This window comes from Thalassophryne amazonica, chromosome 15, assembly GCF_902500255.1.
Source record: "Thalassophryne amazonica chromosome 15, fThaAma1.1, whole genome shotgun sequence".
Classification (NCBI taxonomy): domain Eukaryota; kingdom Metazoa; phylum Chordata; class Actinopteri; order Batrachoidiformes; family Batrachoididae; genus Thalassophryne; species Thalassophryne amazonica.
In genome coordinates, this window is record NC_047117.1 from 8038220 (window position 1) to 8065918 (window position 27699).

Below are 27699 nucleotides of genomic sequence, written 5' to 3' on the forward strand. Positions count from 1 at the left end.
CTCCAAACTTTGGTTTTGTGGTCAGGACAATGAAATTGCAGATTAACCAGTTTTCACATTCACTGAGTGGTCACTATTAATTTCTGGAAAAGTTAAGTCCATTTGTCAGAGTTGTGGTCATCATATTTTCTTTTTGTGATCTTGTCAAAAGGGTTCAAACATCATTTCAAACATAATACAATGTTGACAAAGCAATTATATTTATGAAAACCTCCCTCATTTGTACAGATTGAGCAAGAACGTTCAAGAACAGGAGAGTAATTTACTGAGGTTTGAAGAATCTCCTTTGTTCATGAATATTTCACGATTTAATCAAAGAAAATTAAACAACCTAAACAACAGAGGGGAAAAAGAGAGCAATGAAGTTTGATGTTCCAAGAATATGGCGTGAACCCACTGACCACTCAACCAAGTGCTACTTCTGCATGGTGGATCCTTCCAAACGCCGAAGTGGAAAGAATACACCTGCTATTCCTTATCCTGACCTTCCATCTTCCATGGCAGCAGTGCCACATAGTGCTGAGCTTCCTGTACCTTCACCTCCAGAAAGAAAACAACCATCAGAAGAAGAAAGCACTGAATCAGAGGTTGGGGAGAACAGTGAAGTGGACTGTGACATTACAGATACAGTTTGTGAGAGGAATCCTTCCCAAGTCAAGGATATCTGAATGACCTCAGAGAGCTTGGTTTGAAAAAGTCAACTGCTGAGCTTTTGATCTCAAGGCTGAAGGAGTGGGACTTGTTGGATGAAAAGTGTGCAAGTAACAAGCCAAAGAAAACGTCACCAACTTTTCTCTAGCTTCTTTGTCAAGGAAGAGAGTTTGTGCTATTGTTGTGACATTTCAGGACTGTTCAATGCAATAGGAATTGCATGTAATCCAAATGAGTGGAGACTCTTCATTGATAGAGAAACCCGAAGGCTGTGCTACTGCACAATGGGAACAAGTACCCATCACTTCCTTTGGCTCATTCAATGCATCTCAAGGAGGATTACAGTGTCAAATATCTGCTGGAAGCTTTGAACTATGATGAGTATGGATGGGAGGTCATTGGGGACTTCAAAATGGTGGCTTTTTTGATGGGACTCCAGGGAGGTTTCACCAAGTTTCCCTGTTTTCTCTGCCTTTGGGACAGTAGAGACAGGGCAGCACATTATCACCGGAAGCAATCGCCTGAAAGGACTGAATTCTCAGTGGGAAGCCGTAACATTAAACATGAGCCATTGGTGGATCCTCACAAGGTTTTGTTCCCTCCTCTGCACATCAAACTGGGTCTCATGAAACAATTTGTCACAGTGCTTGATGAAGAGTCTGCAGTAAAGTAGTTCACTTAAAAGTGAAAGCTGGTGTTTTCATTGGACCGCAAGTCAAGAAAATCATAGAGTGCCCTGAATTTCCAAAGGAACTGACAGTAAAGGAACAGAAAGCATAGAAAAGTTTTGTTGATGTTGTCCATGGGTTTCTGGGCAGCAACAAGGCTGACAATTATGTGGAACTGGTTGAGACTTTGGTGAGAAACTATGGCCAAATGGGCTGCAGGATGTCACTGAAGGGCCACATTCTGGATGCTCACCTTGACAACTTCAAGGACAACATGGGGGTATACTCAGAAGAACATGGGAAGCTCTTCCACCAAGACATAATGGACTTTGAACACAGATATCAGAGATCTTACAATGAAAAATGATGGGGGACTACATTTAGGGTCTGATAAGGGAAAGTGATTCATTAGACATTCGCAAATCAAGGAAAACTGAGTCAGAAAACAAGTCAGAAAATTGTCAAAAATAGGTGTCTTGAGGGAATAAAATTGCTGTGCAGCCAAAAAAACAAAGTTTGGCATGAAAATTGGGCTTTTTCTATTGTTTTGCAATAAATGTAGTTGGAAAAAGACACTTATTTGCCAGGAACAAAAATCGTGTTACACATCTATTCATGATACCTGAGAGCTGACGGGCCTGATGTTGGCTCTGGGTGACCGGAGAGAGGCCCAGGAGGCTGGAGAGGCCAGTCTTGATGGACCTCTCTCACTTGGTCTCACACCATTTCCAGGGCTGGCTGGACGAGCAGCGGCAGCAGGGTGGAAAAAGTCTACCGGCAAGTGGATGTCGGGTGATGAGGACTCATCACCACCTCCATCAAAACTTTCTCCATCACCACCTGAAAGAAAGCCTTTACGAAAAAAAAAAAACACATTGGAAAAAAGATAAAAGAACAGACTGATGAACATAACATTCTGCCTAGAATGGCAAAGAGCTGCTCATGCGAGAAGGGCTGATACCTGAAACAACCCTCCACCAGTCTTAGAATTTTGTTCCCACCCGTTTGCCGCTGATATAACTGGCAATATGAAGAAACTAGCAGGGTACCCGGACAATGCCCAGGTGTGAGGTCTCAGACATTTATGATTTTCTTCAGACAGTACACATGCTAAGCAACCCCCATCCCACTCTGCTTTGATATACACACAGGCCCATAAGTATTTGGACACTGGTTAATCCCGCTATGCTTTCACATAAACTTGTCTATAAGTATTTGCACTTTTCCTCATCCCACTCTCCCCAACACACTGTTTTGGCATACACACAGGTCCATACGTATTTGGACACCCCCATCCCATTCTGCTTATTAAGTGAATGGTTTCTTTGCAACCACTGCTTTAATGTTCGTTAACTAACCCTCGGGGTCCAGAAACATACAAAAAAAACAAAACAAAAAAAACAAAAAAACATTGATTTGGACTTGCCGGCAAGTCCCTGGACCTCTGAGGGTTAAAGGCATCAACTGCATCAAAATGGAATTGAATCACATTACAGTCACCTGTAATCTTTCTGATAGTGTTGATCTTGACTGATCAACACTGTTATTGTTAATACTAGGAGGTCATGTTTGCTAAGTATTTGGACTTTGTGTACAGACAAGTAGAAAGGATGGAAGGAAGGAAGGAAGGAAGGAAGGAAGGAAGGAAGGAAGGGTGGATACAGTATTAGTCTCTTTTATTTATCATACTTTACTGAACAACCCACAGTGACCACTGCTGAACGTTTAGCAGACTTTTAGAGGACAAACAATACTGGTACAGATTTCATATCATGAAAAATATGTCACTGAAACTTAGAATTGAAAATTGCAGTTCATGCATTTGTTTATGTTTAACTAGATTGCAATTTTTAAGTTTCAGGTGACCCACTAGTAAGTCCCTTCGGCTGCTCCCTTGTTTTGTACTTGGGGTTGCCACAGCAAATCCAAGGTGGACCTGCATGATGAATTGGCACAAATTTTACGCTGGATGCCCTTCTTGACGCAACTCCACATTACATGGAGAAATGTGGTAGGGGTGGGATTCGAACCGGGAACCTTCCACACTGAAACCAAGTGCATTACCCACTTGTCCACCACCCCTGCTACAGATGACCCACTGATAATCGTGAATTTCATTTGTCGCAATTCATGGAAAAATGTGTTTCTCTCATGTGAAGCAATTCTCAAAGGTGATAAGCAATGTTTTAATCTAATAAAGGTTGTAAAATGGTTTACTTGTCCTTTAATTAAATGAATTAATAATTTAATTTTTATTTCGGTACAAAGAAAAAATATAAACTTTTCAGGACAAAATAAAACAAAATAGATTTCTCAGTTAACCGAAGTAACCGAAAGTGTGCAGGTAGAAGCAAAAGCTTCCGACCCCTTTTACATCATTGGTAATTTGTTGTGCTCGACAGAATTATTCATATTAATCATGCTGTTCCACCTCCAGCTGTAGTCCTGTACCTGTGCCATGTGCCGGGCTTCGCTGTTCCATCGAACAAGGACTCGACTGAGGATGGACCCCCATCTCAAAAACATCCTGGAGGGCTTCCTCGCTTCCTGAGCTGGAGGGGTGAAACCCTGTGCAGACCGTGCGTGAGGGCAACTCATCTGAGCTGCAGGAGTCACTACTGTTCCTCTGGGAGAAACAAAGAGGTGCAAAGAATAAGCGTCAGATCTAGATCCAGGTGCAGTGATGGGACAAAGGAGGACATTAAAGTAAAGCCTTTCATTTCCACGTTTATTCATCAAACTCTAAACACAATTTTCACTTTTTAAACACCTTTTCATGTCCCTTGCTTTATCGCTCTATAGAAAAACACAGCATCACAAAGTGATGACGAGCTTCAAAGCTTGAAATTGTTTGAATGTTGTTGTGGTTCGAAACTGGATCAAACAAACTGTCCTTCAGTCGAGCGGTGATGAAACAGACGAGGAGGAAGTGGGAGCTGTTTTCATTCATGCACATCTCTCTGCATGTACATACACACAATTTAGTCAGACTGTAAAGCATGTAGAGGTCCATAAATGGTGATTTGCAAAATGGAAGGTGAGGTGTGGTTCCTCAAATATTACAGCTAAATTTAAAGTGCATCCAGAAAGTATCCAATCCAATCCACTTTATTTATAAAGCACATTTAAACAGACCCGAGTCTCCAAGTGCTGCACAACAAAAGCATAGACACGGAAAATAGCAATAATAACAATAATAACAATAAAATAGATAAGATCAAATAATACATAAATAGATAAAACCATGATAAAAAAATAAATTTCAATAAAATAAAAATGAAATAAGACACAAGGACCGTACAACTCACGCGGTGTTAAAAGCCAAGGAATAAAAATGGGCCTTAAGACGGGACTTAAAACACTCCACAGTGGGAGCAGATCGGACATGTAGGGGCAGAGCGTTCCAGAGTCTGGGACCAACCACGGAGAAGGCTCTGTCTCCTCGAGTTTTAAGTCTCGTCCTAGGCACCATGAGCTGGGACTGGCCCTTGGACCTCAGAGCTTGTGCTGGAGTGTAGACCTGGAGGCAGTTGATGATATATTGTGGGGCCAGTCCATTCAGAGCTTTAAAAACAAACAAAAGTATCTTAAAATCAATTCTGAAACGTACAGGGAGCCAGTGCAGAGAAGCCAAAATTGGGGTAATATGCTCACGCTTTCTGGCCCCTGTTAAAAGTCGAGCTGCTGAATTCTGGACTAACTGCAGTCGAGAAAGTGCGTTATGGCTAATCCCCGAATAAAGTGCATTGCAGCAGTCTAAACGAGAAGAAATAAAAGCGTGCATGACTTGTTCAAACTATTTAAAAGGGATAAAAGGTTTCACTTTTGATAAAAGATGAAGACCTGTTTATCAAATTTAAGATCGCTGTCTATGGTGACACCAAGGCTGGTGACTTTGGGACGCACAAAACTTTGGAGAGGTCCCAAGTCAAAGCGGGAATTGCCAAACAGAATTATCTCAGTTTTTCCCTCGTTAAGTTTTAAATAATTCTGTGCTAACCAAGCCTTGACATCACCGAGACAGTCGAGAAGGGGTGTCAGGGGGCAGTGGTTATTCTTGACAATCGGCATGTAAATTTGGCAGTCATCAGCATAAAAATGGTATGACATGCCATGTTTTCTAAATATCTCCCTGAGTGGGAGGAGATACAGAGCAAAAAGAATTGGGCCTAAGATAGAACCCTGGGGGACACAGCACTGCAGGGGAGCAGAAGAGGAGCAGGAGTCCCCCAGCCTCACAGAGAAGGACCTCCCACTCATGTAAGACTCAAACCACTTCAAAGCAATCCCCCTGACACCCACACAGGTTTCCAAGCGAGATAAGAGAGTTGCATGGTCCACTGTGTCAAAAGCAGCAGTCAGGTCTAAAAGCACTAAAATAGCAGAGCTTTCCGCATCAGCTATTAAAAACAGATCATTAAAAACCTTAAGAAGTGCAGACTCTGTACTGTGAAACGTTTTGTAAACCGACTGAAATGGGTCTAAAATGCCATGTGCGTCTAAAAACGGCTGAAATTGAGCAAGCACGCATTTCTCCAAGATCTTGGAAACCAAAGGAAGCTTAGAAATGGGCCGATAATATGCTAAAGTCACAGGATCAAGGCCAGGCTTCTTAATCAGAGGCTCAACAACAGCATTTTTACAAAAAGTGGGGACAGTGCCAGAGACCAGACTACTGTTTATTACCTCGCTCACAAAGGTGCCAATGGTGCCCCAAACCTCTTTAAAAAAGCGAGGAGGAACTGGGTCTGTAGGACTAGTAGAGGCTTTGAGTTTACTTACAATCCCAGTAAGAACAGCAAGTGGCACAGGCTCAAACTGGCTAAATGCTGCCGTACATGCGTTAGCCCTTGGACCACATGGTGAAGATGGCGAAATATTGGTCCTTATCGCAGCAACCTTATCATTAAAAAAGGAGAGAAATCTCTCACAGGTTTCATTGGTTATTTCCAATGCAGTGGAAGGATTAGGATTAAAAATAGAGTTCACAGTTTTAAAAAGAACACGGGGTTTGTTAACACTGTTGGCGATTAAGTCAGATAAATATTTTATTTTCTCTGCTTTAACCACACATTGATAGTTCCTCCAGCTATCTTTCGGAACCTGGTAAAAAACCTCCAGGTGGTTCTTTTCCCACCTCCGCTCTGCCCTCTGACACTCACGCCGAGCTGCACGAGTAGTGTCATTTTTATAAAGTATTCACAGCACTGCACTTTTTCCACATTGGCGTAAATTCATGTTTTTCCCCCAAAATTCTACTCACAGCACCCCATAATGACAACATGAAAATTGACATTGTCTACCTACAGAAACGTGGTATGATGGGTTCATGTTGTACTATTCTTCAAAAAAAGAATTGGTGGCAGATTCTGATGGAATAAAACCAGTGGAATGTCACTTGACCACACAACCAAGAGAAAGAAGATCAACATTTTGGTGGTAATCTAGTTGCTTACTCTACTTTTTACTATAGTTATGATGCACACTGCAGCATTAATAAGTGTTTCATGGCGTGAGCGAGTGGGGACACTCGTGGGAGTACCTGACTGTCTCTGACCAGCAGCTTGTAGCTGCTGTGTTCATCCAGGCTGAGGTCATCAGGCAGAGCCGGAGACGAAGACTTGTCTGACAGCTGCTCTGACATCAGAGACGCCTGCTCCACTTCAGCCAATCGGATCTGTCACACAAACACAAAGCCGCCGCTAAAATATGTCCAATGGAAGTGATGTTGGTGAGCGCTGTCCAGCAGCTGCAGTTAAGACATAAAACATGTAGCTCACGAGCCTTCATGAGAAACTCAACATTTGTGGTCTGAGCTTGAAGCAATTTATAAAAACCTGTGGAAGTTTCAGGCCGAGTAAAACCAAAAACTGGCATTTCGACTTAATCATTTTACCAAAGCAGAGTCAAAACAAACATTTGAAGTACCAGGTCCAAGTAGATTTCTTCTGCCAAAAACTACAGTAACAGAGCTAACACTTCATTAACAACTACTACACTTGCCACTTTTAAATACTTATACCACCATGAGGCTATTGTAATTTTTTTTTTTCTAATGAGATAAGAGACTCCAGTGAGCACAGTCATCTCTGCTGATATTTTTAGGAACAGGATTTTTGTTGATCACTATCTATGCAGATGATGGATGAGAATAGTTGGAAGTACAAAAACAAAATGACTTGAATATGATTGATGACTCTATAAGGCTTCTGCAGAAATGACAATAGAAAGTTAATTCAGTAAATAAGGCCAACACAGGGCACATGGAACCAGAAAATCAGTGACCTAGAGTCTCATCCTGGACCATGAGTTCTTAAACAGTCACAAAATCATTCTAATTACACTGCTGCCATGTTCAAGAAAATCACACTAAATGACAACCAAGTATGGAGATCAGCACTGAGGGAGGCAAAATAACAATTTGTTTACAACACAAAAATCAACAAACAAATGACCAAGCTTTGTTCCTGCAGCTGCAACGGTGTTTTAGGTCCACATTGAGGTTTTTTTTTAGACTTTGACAATAAAGTCATAATATTATGAGAATGAAGTCGTAATTTTATGAGAAAAAACTCTAATATTATGAAAATAGTCATAATATTATGAGAATGAAGTCGTAATTTTATGAGAAAAACTCTAATATTATGAAAATAGAGTCAGAGGAAAAACTCGTTTAGAAGTCATAATATTATGAGAAGTTGTATTTATACGAGAAGCGATAACCCCGCAGACTGACAGTTCCAGCCGTCTCCTCCTCCAAGTCCATGTGGTTCCTCCTCCAGAACACAAATATTTTCTTGCATTTTTTTTTAAAGTTCTGATAATAATGATAATGTGGTGCAGAAGGGCCAAAAGATGAAGTATTTCCTTATTTGTAAAACCAACACTGAAGTACAACTTCACAAAGCGCTCTACAGATCTCATTTTGCAATGCAGAGTTTTTCTCTCATAAAATTACATCTTTATTCTTGTAAAATTACAAGTTTATTCTCAAAATATTATGACTTTATTCTTGTACTATTACAAGTTTGATTCCTCATAAAATTACAACTTTATTCTTGTAATATTATGACTTTATGATCATAATATTACGATTTTTTTCCTCATAAAATTACAAGTTTTTTCTCATAAAATTACGACTTTATTTGTGTAATATTATGATTTTATTATCATAATATTATGAGTTTTTTCTCATAAAATTACGACTTTATTCTTGTAATATTATGATTTTATTCTAGAAGTCTAAAAAGAAAAAAAAACCTTGATGTGGAAAAAAAAAAAGAAATCAGAACTGAAACTGGAAAGAACTGATGGAGGAATAGTTCTTGTGACAGGCATCAAAAATTAATTAAATTCCCAAAACAACAACCACATTTTGTGCACAGTGATGAGTTCTTCCAAACAAAACAATCACAACTAAACTCCGCTGAAAATTGAGGAAGGAGATACAACTTTTCTGAAATGTGGACGGACAGAATGACAACGGACGCCTGATGACGGCAACAACTCATCATCTGGCCTTCAGCCCAGGATGAGCTAAAAATCAGGAGAATCAATTCACATTTCCATTGATGGTAGAAAATGGATTAAAAACCTGATTTACCGTGGTGAAAAACACGGCAACTGCATATGGAGGACACACCGAGGAGGTTGATGGCTAAATATAATCGACTTGTATTTATAGCTTGTTGGATAGGAGCAAAGCGAGAGCCGCGTTGGATGCGCGCACCCACACTAACCTCTTGTGGGTGGCTCTTACAGTCTTTGCAGACAGGAGGAGAGCAGTAGTGGTGGAAAACTGATCCGGAGAGGTTGTCGATCATCTCGCCTTCCAGAGAGTCCTGAATCAGCAGAGACACGCTGTCCAGCCACTGGCTCTCCTGGAGATACACAAATAAATAAAATACAGCATCAACACATTGGTGCGTTCATAATTAGCATTGAGAAAACTATCCTTTGAAGATACAGCTATGTTGGGGAGCTGCAGTTTGCTTCAGGACCTACGTCAGAATTAACAATCCAATTAAAACACAATCATCTGACACCAACAGGGCACTTGCCTTTGAAGTACACGTGTTTTTCTTCTTCCTCGAACACGGTAATAATGTCGTCTAGTACCATGTATTAAAATGATATTTTTGCAAGTTTTTAATTATTCAGATGAGCTTGACTTTACAGCTAGTGCTGTCATTAACTGTTAATTAACAAGCTGCAAATGCGCATGTTTACAGCTTTACATGATTGTTGTAATAATTAAAGCTGTCTCACTTTTTTGGGTCGTTCCGCTATTAACGTGTGCTCCCGTGATTCCGATCTGCTTTCTGCATATTTTTACCCCCACAGAGCCATTGTTGGTGCTATGTGTTGTTTCCACTGCCAAACATTTGTCAGGTTATTAGCTCAACACCATTAGTTGCACAAATTTCAGACTACAAACTATTTTAATAACAAAAAGTCAGCATGTTTACAAGGTCTGTTAGAAAAGTATCTGACCTTTTTATTTTTTGCAAAAACCATATGGATTTGAATCACATGTGATTGCATCAGCCAAGCTTGAACCTTTGTGCGCATGCGTGAGTTTTTTCACGCCTGTCAGTTGCGTCATTCACCTGTGATAAGATCTTCACCGAAAGCCATCTGAATTTTCCGAATGGTTTCCACCTGGCTGTGTCTCACAGTTTCTGAAAAAATTTTGATGCAGCAAAGCGGCAGTCGCTCAGCCATTTTCCTGACAATAAAAATCCGCTGAGGGGGCTGGACCACTCCTCCCACAAAGCGTGCTCACAGGTGAATGACGCAACCTACAGGCGTGAAAAAACTCATGCATGCGCATGAAGGTTCAAGCTTGGCTGATGCAATCACACGTGATTCAAATCCATATGGTTTTTACAAAAATAAAAAGGTCAGATACTTTTCTAACAGACCTCGTATATGGTCAAAGTCCAACACATTAGAACGTCCCACATACATAATAATGAAGAGATGCACACATATTATTTAATGTGAACGCAGCCCCTCCTGGAAGCTTATTGATGCATCTTTCATTTATTTTGTAATTTTCAGTTCAATTTATTTATGCAGCATCGAATCACAACACAACACAACCCCCCCCACCCCCCCCCAGGGTGCCACATGGAAGGAAGGTTTAAACCTCATCCACCCCAGTAGTAAAGAAAAACAACTGTCCTTCCATCCAACTAAAGATGTGAGAGGTGAAGAGGGGAACTATAATTGAGAACTAAACTACAAATCAGCAACATGGATGCTGATTCTCCCAGCGAGGAGAAAGGCGGCTGCACTGATAAACTGGGCGAGCTGGTCACCGTACATGATGATCATGACCCCGTTTCATTTCCTGCACGCCCATCTGCTCCGCGCATGCTCCCGCGCACTCTGAGCCCACACTGCGGGGGACAAAGGTTGCGTATGGCTTCAGTGTCAGGTATTATTAGAAAGTAGTCAGAGAGACCATCACTTTGGGAAGACTGCACAGTCTACAAAAAAAAAAAGAAGCTGCTCTGCATGCAAAGCTGCACAGAAAAACCCATTTCTCCACCTACGTATGTCCGTGCATTCCAACAAAATTCACTGAAACCTGTAACTGTAAAAAGGTGTGAGAATCAGTACTGTGCACCAGTGGTGATGTATTTTTTTTTTAAAAAATCGAAATCTTGCTCCCTTATTTGAATTAGGTTTGAGATGAACTTTTCTATTTTTTAATTATTACTGTGTGGAGCTGGTAGCTGAGTGGATAAGGAGCTGGCCTGCCAATATGTAGATTTTGGTTCAAATCCCTCAGCTGTAAACAGGTATTGGCCTCAGCTGCAGAAGTAACTGATGTCCCGTCCAGATGGACTCATAGACTCTCATCCAACTGATACTACAGAATCTGGAGGACAACATGGGCACCAACTGGTCTATAAAGGACTTAGTATTTTTTTTTAGCAGTGTTGTACTTTGTCATTGTGTTTTTGTTTAACACACTTTCACACAGCACATGAAAATATTGTTTTATTATAATTATTTTACTTTACCTCAAACAGACCCAAAATAGACGAGAAAACTAAATTTCCAAAAACAACACATAATATCAATTTAACAGAAAAAAGAAATATGCTTGAGAAGGAGCAGCAAGAAGCAGAAATGCGTATCGAGATCTACCCCTTATTCTGTTTTAACTGTTCCAAAGACATCCCCCCCACTGCACACCATCAACATTATATTATTAACTTCTTGATTATTAACTAATTAAATGTTTAACACTTACAGTTTTCTCTCATAAAATATGAACTATCAGAAATAATTATAAATGCAAAATATGAACTATAACAAACAAATCAACTTCCCAAACACGTGTGTATACATATATAAATATATATACACAGACACACATCTATATATATATATACACAAAATATACAAAATTCATGAGTAAATTAGTATTTGTCAGCTGTGTTTTCTCTGTTCGACTGGTCCATCAGCGTAACTACTATGTTCAAAAAATTATTTTAAAATACACCTTAAAAGGGACAATCCTTCAAATAAATGTTTTGGAGGTTGTTAAATTAAATCATGTTGCTTGATTAGACAAACATTTGACTTGTGCCAATCGGTAGCACAGAAAAACTTGCAACATCTTGGCCCTTCATGCCCACACCTGTACTACAGTATATGCCTCTGGAGTAAGTAAGTCCCTTTGGCTGCTCTTTAGTTTTCATTTGGGGGTCACCACAGCAGATCCAAAGTAGATCTGCATGTTGATTTGGCACAGGTTTTATGCCGGATGTCCTTCCTGATGCAACTCCACATTACATGGAGAAATGGCAGAGCCTTTCACACTGAAACCCAGCACAGTAACTACTTGGCCACCACCCCTGCCTCGATATGCCCTATGGAGTATATTTTAGTATTGTTGCAGCATCAGTACACAAAGACAAAGGAACAGAGACAGGAAAAAAAAGAACTGCTGCTGACTGTCCTATCTGCCCAACCCATAACAACATTGTGCTGGATTGTTTGGTGTGACTGTTGGGTCATGTGAATCTGACTGTCTCTATAACATGGTTTGTTCACATTCACCACTGAGACCATAAAGCAAAAGGAAGTTTCAGCTGTCCATCTTTGGATGAGCACAACCTTCATGCTAGGTTTTGTGACTAACATGAGTACAGTCAGTAAATGTGGTGTCCCTCACACCTTATTATATTGAGCTGTTATGTTAGTCGTTTAATCAGCTTCCACTGCAGTGGAGAATTGAACTAGGTGTTCCATGCCTGCAGGGTGGGAAGCTGATTGGTGATTAAGCCAGGAAGTGTTTGCTGATTATGTACACCTTTGAGTGGTCTCTCTGTGTGTGGAGTGGTGGACTCACATTATGGGGTATTTTTTTTTTTTTTTTACTTCCCTGTCTTCTCCTCTGGCCCCAGCCGTGTGAGCCGTAGGTTGTCGGCGTTGCTGGGGTGGTGCAGTTTGGTTGTGCTGGGCGTTTCCCAGGTGACCTCTGCATCCGGGAGGGGGGGGTTCGGGGTGTTGTTTTTTTTGTTGATTCCCTGTTCCACCTCCGGCTTCAGCGCACCTTTGAGCTGCATGCCATCGGCGTAGCTGAGGTTTGGGGCAGTGGAATATACCCGCAGCTGGTGGCTGGTTTAAAAGTCGGAGGGGTGGCGCCGTTTTGTGCCGTATGCCATTACCGCTGTTCCACTCCTCCCGGTTGACTTTTGGGGTATAGTCATGGTTGGTGACACTGGACGTACTTCCAGTTTCCACTGCGCTGAGGGGGTGGGGTTGGGGTTGTTTTGTTTGTATGTTTTTTTTTCTTTTGTTTTTCCCCCCAGTTTCCGCCCTCAGGGTGTGACTGTGGTGTCCTCTGGGGGGGAAGGGGCTGTGGGTCCATCTAGCCATAGACGGCCGGGGCTGGGTCTGTTAGTCATGAGGGGGGGCGTCTCCTGGGGTTTGATGGAACGGTCCTCTGGGAGGCGCTGGGAGTCCCCGTGGGTGACTTTGGATCCCAGAGGGACCTCGGCTGTGGTTATTACTCCTGGAGCTGGCGGGATGTCCTCTGGGGGGTGTTGGTCCCTACATGTCGTCTGGGGGGGGTGTTAGCATTTTTTTTTTGTTTGCAAGCTTAAGTTTGGGTTGTGTTTTTCTTTTCTCCTCTTCCCGGGGTTTGATGGGACGGTCCTCTGGGGAGGGGGGGGGGGGGTTTGGTTGTTTGTGTTTGTCTTTTATGTTTTATGACTAAACAGACTCTAAACATGGTCGGACAAAGGCTGACCGCACAGGTTCAAGAACTCCTGGCCACACCTGTGCAAATTGAATGACAGAAACAAAGGCAAAGATGCAGTCAGAGGAGAAGACGTCAACTGTTCTGTAGATGAAGATTCAGTTGGAAGATGAATGCAGATACGGTTTCCAGCCATGGTCCCTGGAGGGGGGTGTTTTTCCTGGGCCAGGTTTGTGTGGTCGCCGGGAGGCTTCCCGTGAGGGTGGGGTGCTGTTGTGTGGCTGGGGTGCCTGGCTGGCTTTTGTTTCTGTCTTCTGTCTTTCCTTCCAGGTGGCATGTGTTCAGGACTGAGTGGCTGATGTGTGGCTGAGTTATCAGAACCTCACCCTGATCACCTGAGGCTTGTCATGTGCAGCTCGTCAGGACTCACAGCTGTGGTGCATCTGTATGGATTGGGGCATGGTTGCATTTAAGTCTGGAGTACACAGTGTGTATTGGCCAGAGACTCGACCTTGTGACCAGACGGGTGAGATCGACGTTTGGAGAACCATCTCATCATTATGGACGCAGAGACCGTACCAGGTTTGATGCCATGGTCTGTGAAAGAGGAGGGGGTGAGGTCTCACGCTCATCAGCACACTTCCTGAGGTACTTTTAGGTTTTGTGACTAACATGAGTACAGTCAGTAGATGTGGTGTCCCTCACACCTTATTATATTGAGCTGTTATGTTAGTCGTTTAATCAGCTTCCACTGCAGTGGAGAATTGAACTGGGTGTTCCATGCCTGCAGGGTGGGAAGCTGATTGGTGATTAAGCCAGGAAGTGTTTGCTGATTATGTACACCTTTGAGTGGTCTCTCTGTGTGTGGAGTGGTGGACTCACATTATGGTTTCTTCTTTCACAGACTCGGTTGGTCGCGGCCACCTGGGGGGTGTCGGCGGGGTCCTTGGGTCCGAACTGTTCTGGCTCCGGACCGTTTGTGCTGCTGGGAGCGCGCCGTTCTTCCACCTCGCCAGACCGCGCACTTATTGGTTATTAATTGAGCACTCACTGTTATGTCATTAAATTCTGTTATCCTTTGAACCATGCTCTGTTTCCTTTATGCTGAGTCATGTCAAACGCTGGGTCGGTGCTCCGACTGCGTCCGACACATAACAAAACCCACTATTATCACCATGAGGTTTCCATCGCTGGCAGAACACAGCGGGGACAAATAGAAGAAAATCACTTAATTTTGACACTGTCTGCCCTTGGTGCTTCTTCTAAGGATGGCTGATGTCTTTCCTGAGAGGCTCGTCTTCTCTACGCGGGGGTTTGCAAGATTCTACAAACTAATGAGCTGTCTTTCTGCAAAGACATTCTTTTACCATATGTATACGTAAATAACAGGAAGATGAGCTGAGATGATCTAATGAGCAACATATTTCTGTTCTTGCCTGCCCTATATGCTGACATGGAAACTAAACAGTGCTGTTTTGTCACAGACTTCAAAACGGGTTCAAGCTGGGCAAGTTGGCCTTTGTTCGGTGGCTTAAATTAGTAATTTTGTGATGAGATAAAAAAGATGCAACGATTCTGCATTTTTTAGTACGATCAATGCATGCTGGCCTTCCAAGTGTCTGGTTGCAATTTGTTTCTGCGCAATGTATTTTTTTTATTACTGCAGCAGCCATCATGTATGTATCTTGAATAACATCTTGATATCTTGAGTCATATATGTACCAATTCCTTTGCTTGTTTACAGTGATGGGCACAGCAAATCTAAACGTTAGCTTGATTACCACTAATTTGCAAATTGAAAAGTTCAATATGGTAATGGTAAATCTATGAATAAACATATCAGAGGGACAGCTCAGGTGGGACGGTTTGGAGACAAAGTCAGAGAGGTGAGATTGAGATGGTTTGGACATGTGCAGAGGAGGGACCCAGGGTATATAGGGAGAAGGATGCTGAGGAGGGAGCCACCAGGCAGGAGGAGAAGAGGGAGGACAAAGAGGAGGTTTATGGATGTGCTGAGGGAGGACATGCAGTTGATGGGTGTGACAGAGGAAGATACAGAGGACAGGATGAGATGGAAACGATTGATCTGCTGTGGCAACCCCTAACAGGAACAGCCAAAAGACAAAGAAGAAGATAAACTGCTAAAACATTAATGCTATGGTCACATTAGCTACAAATGAAGGTGACAACCAGTTGGTTTTGTGTCTTGCTGGGCGTTCCCGGGGTGTATACACAAATCACTTCAAAACATGTTGTCTGGTTACAAAAACAGCATTTTAGATTTAGAAGTGTTCATTTCTTACCAACTTTTACAAAATACACTCAACAAAAATATAAACGCAACACTTTTGGTTTTGCTCCCATTTTGTATGAGATGAACTCAAATATCTAAAACTTTTTCCACATACACAATATCACCATTTCTCTCAAATATTGTTCACAAACCAGTCTAAATCTGTGATAGTGAGCACTTCTCCTTTGCTGAGATAATCCATCCCACCTCACAGGTGTGCCATATCAAGATGCTGATTAGACACCATGATTAGTGCACAGGTGTGCCTTAGACTGCCCACAATAAAAGACCACTCTGAAAGGTGCAGTTTTATCACACAGCACAATGCCACAGATGTTGCAAGATTTGAGGGAGCGTGCAATTGGCATGCTGACAGCAGGAATGTCAACCAGAGCTGTTGCTCGTGTATTGAATGTTCATTTCTCTACCATAAGCCGTCTCCAAAGGCGTTTCAGAGAATTTGGCAGTACATCCAACCAGCCTCACAACCGCAGACCACGTGTAACCACACCAGCCCAGGACCTCCACATCCAGCATGTTCACCTCCAAGATCGTCGGAGACCAGCCACTCGGACAGCTGCTGAAACAATCGGTTTGCATAACCAAAGAATTTCTGCACAAACTGTCAGAAACCGTCTCAGGGAAGCTCATCTGCATGCTCGTCGTCCTCATCGGGGTCTCGACCTGACTCCAGTTCGTCTTCGTAACCGACTTGAGTGGGCAAATTCTCACATTCGCTGGCGTTTGGCACGTTGGAGAGGTGTTCTCTTCACGAATGAATCCTGGTTCATACTGTCCAGGGCAGATGGCAGACAGCATGTGTGGCATCGTGTGGGTGAGCGGTTTTCTGATGTCAATGTTGTGGATCGAGTGGCCCAAGGTGACGGTGGGGTTATGGTATGGGCAGGCGTCTGTTATGGACGAAGAACACAGGTGCATTTTATTGATGGCATTTTGAATGCACAGAGATACCGTGACGAGATCCTGAGGCCCATTGTTGTGCCATACATCCAAGAACATCACCTCATGTTGCAGCAGGATAATGCACGGCCCCATGTTGCAAGGATCTGTACACAATTCTTGGAAGCTGAAAATGTCCCAGTTCTTGCATGGCCGGCATACTCACCGGACATGTCACCCATTGAGCATGTTTGGGATGCTCTGGACCGGCGTATACGACAGCGTGTACCAGTTCCTGCCAATATCCAGCAACTTCGCACAGCCATTAAAGAGGAGTGGACCAACATTCCACAGGCTACAATTGACAACCTGATCAACTCTATGCGAAGGAGATGTGTTGCACTGCATGAGGCAAATGGTGGTCACACCAGATACTGACTGGTATCCCCCCCCCAATAAAACAAAACTGCACATTTCAGAGTGGCCTTTTATTGTGGGCAGTCTAAGGCACACCTGTGCACTAATCATGGTGTCTAATCAGCATCTTGATATGGCACACCTGTGAGGTGGGATGACTTATCTCACCAAAGGAGAAGTGCTCACTATCACAGATTTAGACTGGTTTGTGAACAATATTTGAGGGAAATGGTGATTTTGTGTATGTGGAAAAAGTTTTAGATCTTTGAGTTCATCTCATACAAAATGGGAGCAAAACCAAAAGTGTTGCGTTTATGTTTTTGTTGAGTGTATTTGTGTTTCCAGTAGGAGATGTGCACAAGCAGGACTCATCCAAATAATCTTTAAAGGTCCTTTTGGTTCATGAATCTGCTGTATTCTCAATGAGCTGCATTATTTTTTTCGACTGCAGCGTGCCGCCAACTTAAGCTGAAGTATTGTTTAATTGCACGGTTCAAACTGAAGGAAATGAACATTGTCTGAATGACGCTGAATGAATGGCAGGGTGAGGTGGGGGCTTCTGGGAAGACGTGATGATAATGTGAGGGGGTGGCGCGCTCCGCCACAGCCGCATTGTGCTTTATCTCATTGTCTGTCAGCCGTAGTGGTATTTTTAACCAAGAGATGAGTAAAAAGAGAAATAAGAGCAAGAGAAGGAACTCTTTTCAAGCGTCTTTGTGGATGGACTCCATGTTTAAAACCCCTTTTGTGAGGAACAAGCACAATTCAGCTAACAGCTAATTAGCAAAGTTAACATTTTCATTGGCAGATTAGCTTTGAAAAGCATTCAGCTAACATTTCATATATATTTATTTTTGATAACTTTTTAAAGTTACAAACGTTTGTAAACCCTGACTCCTGTTGGAGCTTAAACACTAATAAGTGAATTTGACACCTAGAGTGAAGAAAACAAGTATCAAGGAGACTGAGGAGGAGGAGGAGGGGTCAAGCAGGGGTGCCGCTGGCGATTTTGGGCCCCATGAAAAGAGATCTTACTGCCCCCAATATTATTTTGTCAGTATTAGAATTGAATTAGGGGCCCCTCTGGTCCCCTAAAAATCATGGACCCCTAGAATCCTTTTCCTTATTCTCCCCTTTTCGGCACCCCTGGGGTGAAACCAGAACAATCAATTAGGGTAAAATTACTTTCCATTTTTAAGTCTTAATATATCAAACCACAAAAGAAACACGAGTATGTTCTAATATGCTTTATGAGTAAAACTTCTGTTCAATTTTGTCCAGGATGTCACATTCAATAGTAAATGAAGGTGTCTCTTCAGGTCAGTGGAGTGTCCTTGCCTCAAGTGGAGGAGTTTAAGTATCTCGGGGTCTTGTTCACGAGTGAGGGACGGATGGAGCGTGAGATCGGTAGACGGATCGGTGCAGCATCTGCAGTGATGCAGTCGCTGTATCGGACCGTCGTGGTGAAGAGAGAGCTGAGTAGGGGGGCAAAGCTCTCGATTTACTGATCGATCTACGTTCCGATCCTCACCTATGGTCATGAGATTTGGCTCATGACCGAAAGAATGAGATTGCGAGTACAAACGGCCGAGATGAGTTTCCTCCGCAGGGTGGCTGGGCGCTCCCTTAGAGATAGGGTGAGGAGCTCGGTCACTCGGGAGGAGCTCGGAGTCGAGCCGCTGCTCCTCCACGTTGAAAGGAGCCAGTTGAGGTGGCTCGGGCATCTTTTCCGAATGCCCCCTGGACGCCTCGCTGGAGAGGTGTTGTGGGCACGTCCCATCAGGAGGAGGCCCCTTGGAAGACCCAGGACACGCTGGAGGGACTACGTCTCTCGGCTGGCTTTGGAACACCTTGGGGTTCCCCCGGAGGAGCTGGGGAGGTGTGTGTGGATTGGGAGGTCTGGGCGGCTTTGCTTGAGCTGCTGCCCCCGTGACCCGACTCATGATAAAGCGGAAGAAAATGGATGGCTGGATGAAGATGTGTTTGAGTTTATCGAGTTGATTAGAGAGAGAGAGAGAGATAGAGAGATATACTTTATTGATTTCACAGTGGAGAAATTATGTTTACACTCCAGTTACCTCAGACAGCAATTAGTCCACAATTATTACTTGTTTACCGTAATAATGGCACACATCAGAATTAAAGACAGCACATACACATTTGATATTGTTTATGTGCACTAAGTTTGAAGAAGTCCGTTATCCGAATTGAGGCAAGTGGGTGAAGGCCACGCAGCAACGCTGAGATGCACCGCCGTCAGCTTGGGGAAAGTGACGGGGGCTGCAGCTAAAACCGCACTGCCCCCGCCGAAGGGGAAAGGAGTGACGTTAAGCAGGCACTGGAAAGGGGAGCGTTGCTGGGGGGTAGGAGGCGGGTGGAGGGAGGGGATGGAGCATGTTTCAGTCCTGTGAAAAGCAGTCTATTGTCTTTGTGAGTTGAGATAAGAAACAGCAAATGTTCCCCAGGCCGAAAAAAAATTCCTCTGGAGGAAAACAGTCAGGCAATTTGACCTTCAGGTTTGATAAGCCTGTAATGTTATGGTTTGAGCAGTGAAAAACACTTTTTAACAGTTCCACTTGCACAACCAAATCCCAATTATGAATTAAGAATATTCCCAATTATGAATTAAGAATATTCACGGCCTCTGAAATCTTCAACTTCAACTGCAAGGCACGCATCTGCTCCAAGATGTCATCCAATTTGCATCTGAGTTCAAGAGTCATCGCAGTCTGATGCCAATTTTCCATTAGCTCAGGGCAGCACATAAGACCAAAAATGAATAAATCCTCGACATCTTCAACGGAGAAAGGCGCCAAGCACGCCACACGCCAGGAACTCCAGGAGTCGAGAACATAGCTCGCAGGATACAATCCATCTGGGCAGGTAGGATCCCCCGGTCCTGACCTTCTTGTAGAAAAAATGGTGTCAATAGCGTTCAGAGACAAGCTGATCAATTCCATGGTTAATCCAATAGTAGTCCAATAGATCCAGAATCCAATATAATTTGAGGAATTCACAGTCTGGTGAAGTAGGGACTTGAAGGTTAAAAGCAGAGAACAGAGATAAGGGAGAGTGGAGGAGATGCGACCGCCCTCGTCGGAGTCCCAAGCTTCATGGATTAACAGAAAGGTAACATTCTGGATCAGATTACAGTCAATACTGCTTGTGACCACCAGGTGCTGAAATTAATTCAGCTAATCTTCTGCGCGTGGAACCCACTAAATACTGAATTTGTTGAGGAATGGCCAACTGCTCCTCCCACAAGAAATTCTGGAGTCGAACAATAGTGTTCGGTATCGAGATACAAGCGTGAACATGGCGATCCAGAATATCTCAGTGTTCTATGGGGTCTGTCACACGTCCTCTCTGTGTGACATGACCTTCTGAACCAGCTAATAGTCGACTCATGAACTTTTAAACATCTGACTGTGTTCTGTGCTGTCAAAGCAGGATCCAATGTGCAAATGGTGCATTCACGAAGAGTTTCAGTGAGCATATTTTACATATTTTATATTTATCATTTGGTTTTATAAGCCTCTCATACTCCAAAAACATCACCACTCCTAAATTGGGTTGCCTAATTGTTACCGACAGTGAGTTGTTGCTCTAAACAGGCCACGCCTCCATGATTCAGTCCAGGTATTGCCAGCGTCTGTGTGCAAACGCATATTCTCTGACTTAAACCTCACTATTTATATTCTGCATTGCTGCAGTATACCTGAAATAACAATTACTGCCCTGCCTACTGTTTGTAGAAAAACTGCATTTCTTTAGTTGGTCAGTATAGTTCATATTCATTTAATATTTTATGTACTTTGAATAAATTGTATGTTGAACATACACTGTTAAATTTCATTTGTTGTTTTCACGTTGGGAAACTCCATGTTTACTTTTAAATATATGTATATGAGAAGTATATTAGGTTCATAAAAACACAGCTGTTTCTGTGAAGGCTCTCAGTTGTCCAGGTGGTTTCCATAGTAGTGAAGCTTGTATCTTCGACTGGACTGGGTTGCTTGATGCGAGGACGTTTCGCTTCAAATCGCAGAAGCTTCCTCAGCTAAAATTCTTGCTCTGGTGGTCTGACTTCTGTCTTGACTGTTGTCTTGATTCTTCTCGACAACCGTGACAGTCACCATGTTGTGTCACAGTTTTTGCATAAAATAGGACTTTAGGTCTATTTTGGCCCCGCCCAGACTGTGGAAGAGTGATCATTGTCTCTTGCTGCTGCAAAATGCCCACGCTAATTTAAAATGAATGGCAACTCCCCACTTTGCCAAGGGTGACAAGATTTTGATTACCAAAAACCAGGACACTCGACCTGGCAATGAGATATTCAAATGATACCCAGTTGACAGCGGGCACTAATTGGTGGAACTGGAATGGTTTGCAGAACCGGAATGATAATACAATTGACAGAATGATTGACAGAACAATACCTTACTATATACCCCTACTCTCAAGATATTGATAACAATCTCAAGATAATGTAATAAAATGTTATCATACAAAGCAGAAAGTCCCCCATCATGTTCAAAGCACAATTATCCTCACTAACACTAGATGGCACCACACAAGCTCCTGTTCTGCCAAAGTTTGGGGCTTCTAATGTGACCTTTAGCTTTTTATAGTGGCTAAATAATTTATTTTAATGGTGAGCCCTGATCATTTCATCAATACTTGTTTTGGGTGTAATGTAAGCAAAAATGATCAATTACCAGTTGTTCCGGTTCCATTCCACCTATAGTTCCGGCGATTAGTAGCTCCCCGAATGCCGGTCAATTTAATGACCCAATGAAAAACAATGAAAACCAGGATATTGTCATCACTTTCTAAAAACAACAACAACAAAAAAAAAAAAACAGGGATAGCCAGGACAGGACATGTCCTGGTAAAACAGGACGTTTTTTTTAATCACCATAGCTTTGCCTCTGTCGCTTGCGATCACTTGTAGCTAATGTGACTGTAGCTTTAGCCAGAGCTATGGCTAACTGCTTAAATTTAATGATATTAATTTAGGCTTGGCTATAAAACCCTGAAAAATAGATCAACTGAGCTGAAATTGTAATACACTCAACAAAAATATAAACGCAACACTTTTGGTTTTGCTCCCATTTTGTATGAGATGAACTCAAAGATCTAAAACTTTTTCCACATACACAATATCACCATTTCCCTCAAATATTGTTCACAAACCAGTCTAAATCTGTGATAGTGAGCACTTCTCCTTTGCTGAGATAATCCATCCCACCTCACAGGTGTGCCATATCAAGATGCTGATTAGACACCATGATTAGTGCACAGGTGTGCCTTAGACTGTCCACAATAAAAGGCCACTCTGAAAGGTGCAGTTTTATCACACAGCACAATGCCACAGATGTCGCAAGATTTGAGGGAGCGTGCAATTGGCATGCTGACAGCAGGAATGTCAACCAGAGCTGTTGCTCGTGTATTGAATGTTCATTTCTCTACCATAAGCCGTCTCCAAAGGCGTTTCAGAGAATTTCACAGTACATCCAACTAGCCTCACAACCGCAGACCACGTGTAACCACACCAGCCCAGGACCTCCACATCCAGCATGTTCACCTCCAAGATCGTCTGAGACCAGCCACTCGGACAGCTGCTGAAACAATCGGTTTGCATAACCAAAGAATTTCTGCACAAACTGTCAGAAACCGTCTCAGGGAAACTCATCTGCATGCTCGTCTTCCTCATCGGGGTCTCGACCTGACTCCAGTTCGTCGTCCTAACCGACTTGAGTGGGCAAATGCTCACATTCGCTGGCGTTTGGCACGTTGGAGAGGTGTTCTCTTCACGGATGATGCGAAAGAGATGTGTTGCACTGCATGAGGCAAATGGTGGTCACACCAGATACTGACTGGTACCCCCCCCCCCCCCCAATAAAACAAAACTGCACCTTTCAGAGTGGCCTTTTATTGTGGGCAGTCTAAGGCACATCGGTGCACTAATCATGGTGTCCAATCAGCATCTTGATATGGCACACCTGTGACGTGGGATGGATTATCTCAGCAAAGGAGAAGTGCTCACTGTCACAGATTTCGACTGGTTTGTGAACAATATTTGAGGGAAATGGTGATATTGTGTATGTGGAAAAAGTTTTAGATCTTTGAGTTCATCTCATACAAAATGGGAGCAAAACCAAAAGTGTTGCGTTTATATTTTTGTTGAGTATATTTTACTGCACATTTTGCTGTCAATGATTTTTGCATATTGTCCCTCGGCTAGAATTTTTCACTCCATCTTCCTCACCCACTTTCCACATTCTAAATTCTATTTTGGAGATGCAGTATTTCCAAATGACTTCTGAACAAAATACGTTATTTTTTAAAATGAGGATTAAGTCTGTTATGTGAAGCAGCAAAACCCGGTACTGTGTAATGAAGCCCACACAGAAATGACATAACCCGCAGTTCCTTGAACGGCCACTTGAGGCTGACTCCAAAAGTGAGTGAGACCTCGTAGAAGCCCATGTTAAACTCTGCAACTACAATTTGACAGCCAAAATAAACATTTTTGCAGTCTCTTACATAGTCGTGAACATACATAAAATAACTAATATTTTCATAGTTTTGTGTGCATCTTTGCAGTGCTTTTGGCCTGGAAAGTATTGTGATTGGTACACTTTATTTCCAACGTCTTCACTGATTATATCACATAAAAATACTATTTGTGACTTAATATCCAGCAGGCATTTTGTGCAAAAGTCAGTCAGTCTTTAGTCCACTCTGGTTTATATTACGGGGTTTGTTTAGGTGTGAGGCACAGCTGGCAACCAAAACTCCACTGTAAGCCCTAAGATGCTGCCTCACGGCCGACTCTGCACTCTTGTCACTTGCCTGAAGAAACTGAAAAAACAATCGACACGTGTGGTGCAAACACACCATTACTCACTCTGTCATTGAGCCAAACACAGTTACTCATTCATTCGAACACATGCTCATTGTTTCTCTGCAGCAGTGAGTCACGTGTTCGTTAGATCCTCTCTCAGGCTTGCTTTCTTTCGACGACACACTCCATTTCTTTCTGTCTCTGCACGTTCAGACTTCCTCTTCTTCTCTGCTCCATTTGTTTCTGGTTTGCATATTTATTTGTTTCTTTCTCCTTGTTGCAGCATGTAAACCTCTAAAAATATCTGCTCTAATCAGCAGGTGCTATAATTTCATATTTGCAGTGTTTGGGATTGTACCTGCAAACATGAGCTGGACTGATGTTGGGAATCAGCTGAGGAGCGAGAGAGACCTCAGTCACTGCTCCTGTAATTACGCGCTGAGGGATGTATGTCCCATGGGTTGGACAGGTGCCGCCATCTGTGTGCACGTGTTAACATTGTTATCAGTACCATTATGCAGCTTCTGGAATAGCTCTGTTGTTGGCATACAGTGATCGACCGTAACATTGTGACCTCCTGCCTCATATTGTGTAGGTCCCTGTTTGCCACCAAAACAGGCCTGACCCACTGAGGCATTGAATCCACTAGACTTGGCAGTTTGAGGTACGTCCATCAGTTGATCATGTTTGTCTTTTACTGATTAATACATACTGGTAACATCCAAGAAGAGCTGCAACTTTGGAGATGTTCTGGCCCCAGTCATCCAGCCATCTCAATTAAAAAGTCAAAAGTTGATCAATGTTATTCACGTCGCCTGTCATTGGTCACATCCACACCACAGAACCACCTGGGGTCCTGGATAGCAACCACCTAGGCAACGAGAAGTCTGTCCTTGCATACATAAGAAAAGAACCACCTGTTCTCTACAGTCAGGTGAAATGGAAGCATCCTGTTGGCCTTTTACACTTACTGTGGTCCTCAACACTGAGTCACTTGTGTGGCAGATAAAGCTCACAGAAACACTCTGAGCTTTATCCACATCTTCACAAGTAACTGTTTAACACAAAGTCATTCCAGGGGTAAATGGTAAATGTATTTATATAGCACTTTTCCATCTGCATCAGGCACTCAAAGCGCTTTACAATAATGCCTCACATTAACCTGGATGTCAGGATGCTTCCATACAAGGTACTCACTACACACCGGGAGCAACTAGAGGATTAAGGACCTTGACCAAGAGCCCTTAGTGATTTTCAGGCTGGAATGTGAACCAAAAATCCTCTGGTCTCAAGCCCAAGGCTTAACCACTACACCATCACCTTCCCCAAAGGGGTCCATAAAGATAATCCAAAGAGACAGAGTGCCAAATAAATCCTTCATCATCTTCGATCACTTGGTAGCATCCAAGTCTCACAATCACAGAGCAGGACAGGAAGCATCAGGACCCCAAAGACCTGGTGGATTTAATGAATGAATGGAAAGAATGTATGGATACATACAAACATTACGATCATTGTTGTTATGGTCTGGGGAATTGGTCTGGCTCCTGTTTTGTTTTTCTCCCCTCCTTCCTGTGTGTGCTGTGGCTGCGGCACACCTGCATCAATTTACTTCAGCTGAACAGAAGGATGCTGTCAGATAATTCTGTTTCATGGAGTGGTAATACTGGCCTCTAGTTATATCCCTGGCATTTGACTGAATTCTTGACCTGTAAATTTTTTCAAGCCCTTCAGTGAAGTCTACACTTGTGTCTGTTTTTTGTGCAGTCCGCGCCACCACCAGTTCCACTGGTTTCTTTGCACCTGCAGCCTCTCCTCCACTGTCTCTGTCTCCTGGTCTCCATGATTTACAGAATTACTATTTGATTGTCCAGCATCATTGTAGATGGTGGCCCCTATTTTGGAGCTCAACAGTTTATTCATGAGCCAAACACATTTTGGGTACAATTTCTAAAATATGCCATACAATGTCATAGAATCCAGAGATGGTTTTGACCATTACTTTGGAGACCAGGCATTCAACACGGTCAACCCAGTTCCATTTATTGACTATCTTTCCTTGACCCAACCTGGCTACAGCTTTCACCGTGGGATGTCTTTCATACATTTTTCTGTAGGCCATGGTATACTGAGGCTGGATTGAAAGTGTTGTTTGGGGGCATATTAAGTGGTACCAATTTGGTAAAAATTGGCTTTAGGCTCATTAACTAAAAAAGTAGCTTATTATTGCTATGCAGATTTCAGATTTACATGCACTTACAGTCTGATGTCTATTCTTTGGAATATCACAAGAACACCTCACAAGTCTTTACAAACAACGAAGAGGTACGACGCTGGAAACTGGTCTTATCACAGTCAATGATTAAGTTGGGGAACTTGTAATTATACTGTAAAATGAGATGTTCAGCGAGTGATGACTCATCTGGCTGACGGTATGTGAAGTATGGAAGGCTGCAGGGAGTCTCACAGCACATCAGCATGATTCATGCATGCCATTAGCTTCTGGTCAGATTGGACTGTGATCTGGGACGTCGCTGTGGATGTTCCAGTAAAAGAGGTTTGCCACTGTGACGGTACATGCGCGGTTTGCTTGTGTCCCTCAGCATTATAGCTGGTGACAGTTGTTAAAGCCTCAATTCTGCTGTTACAGATGACACCTGCCAATAATCCACAAAGTGTAATTTGATTTGCCGGTCAGAATCGAGCCCATCCTTCAGCAAGTTCTCTGCATTTTGAAAACAATTTCCTGGCTGAGGTTTTCAAATTATGAGTGAATTTGCGAGTGTCCACATTCTTTCCATGTAAAGTGACAGGTACAGAAGTAATGACCTGATTATTTTGTTTTGAAGCTAAAGTGTGTAAGACTTAAGGGTGTTTAATAGCAGCTTGCATATGTTCCTTAGTGTATAATTGCCTGTAGGGATGAGTCAATGCATTTTAAAATGAGCCCTTCATATCTACACGGGGGCAGACGCCCTCATGGTGGCCACCATGTTCCAGCACCATGTTGGTGCAGAAGCCCAAAAGCCACATTCTTACTCTATCTTTCACATCTTGCAACATGGCCCGAAGACTGAAGAAAAAAAAAACAGTAGGAATCAATAGTTGCTCCCCTCTACACTGTCTACTGGTTGCTCGTGCTGAGTAACCGGGTTGAGAACCCTCAGTTTTGTAAAATTGAGGATCATGCATATTGTGTATCATAAGAGAAGGCATGGACGCATGAATTTCCAGCACCAAAGAAGGGAAAATGAGGAAAGGAAACAAAAACATGACCGGTGAGGGCATAATGCAATCTGCAACCTCACCACCAGATGACACTAAGTTCTACACTCTATAGGGGAGGTGATGTTCTAATGGTTAAGAGTTGGGCTTGAGACCAGAGGATCCTCAGCTCAAATCCCAGCCAAAATCACTAAGGGCCCTTGGGCAAGGTCCTTAATCCCCTAGTTGCTCCCGGTGTGTAGTGAGCACCTTGCATGGCAGCAGCCTGACATTGGGGTGAATGTGAGGCATTAGTTTGTAAAGCGCTTTGAGTTTCTGATGCAGATGATAAAGTGCTATATAAATGCAGTCCCTTTACCATTTATAGCTTTACTGATACATCATCTCAGTGTATGTCCACTATATGTTTTGACTACAGCCTTTAATATCTCTCTTTGACACACATGAAAAATGGATATTGGAGGTAGAATTG

General features: G+C 42.8%; 1 protein-coding gene and 1 long non-coding RNA gene across 2 annotated transcripts in view; one reads left to right on the top strand and one right to left on the bottom strand.

Moving 5' to 3' along the window:
- On the top strand, positions 1–26836 carry LOC117525797. Its single transcript, XR_004565147.1, has 5 exons — positions 1–69; positions 9030–9033; positions 9388–9392; positions 24788–24793; positions 26822–26836. It is a non-coding gene; the product is annotated as an uncharacterized LOC117525797 (long non-coding RNA).
- LOC117525795 (voltage-dependent T-type calcium channel subunit alpha-1I-like) overlaps positions 1–27699 on the bottom strand; it is a 364422-nt gene that overhangs the window by 3131 nt on the left and 333592 nt on the right. The window contains exons 33-36 of the mRNA XM_034187733.1: positions 9059–9199; positions 6862–6996; positions 3771–3945; positions 1942–2159 (exon numbers count right to left, since the gene is read on the bottom strand). Of these exons, the coding sequence (XP_034043624.1) occupies positions 1942–2159; positions 3771–3945; positions 6862–6996; positions 9059–9199 (669 nt within the window). The remainder of the gene's footprint in view (positions 1–1941; positions 2160–3770; positions 3946–6861; positions 6997–9058; positions 9200–27699) is intronic.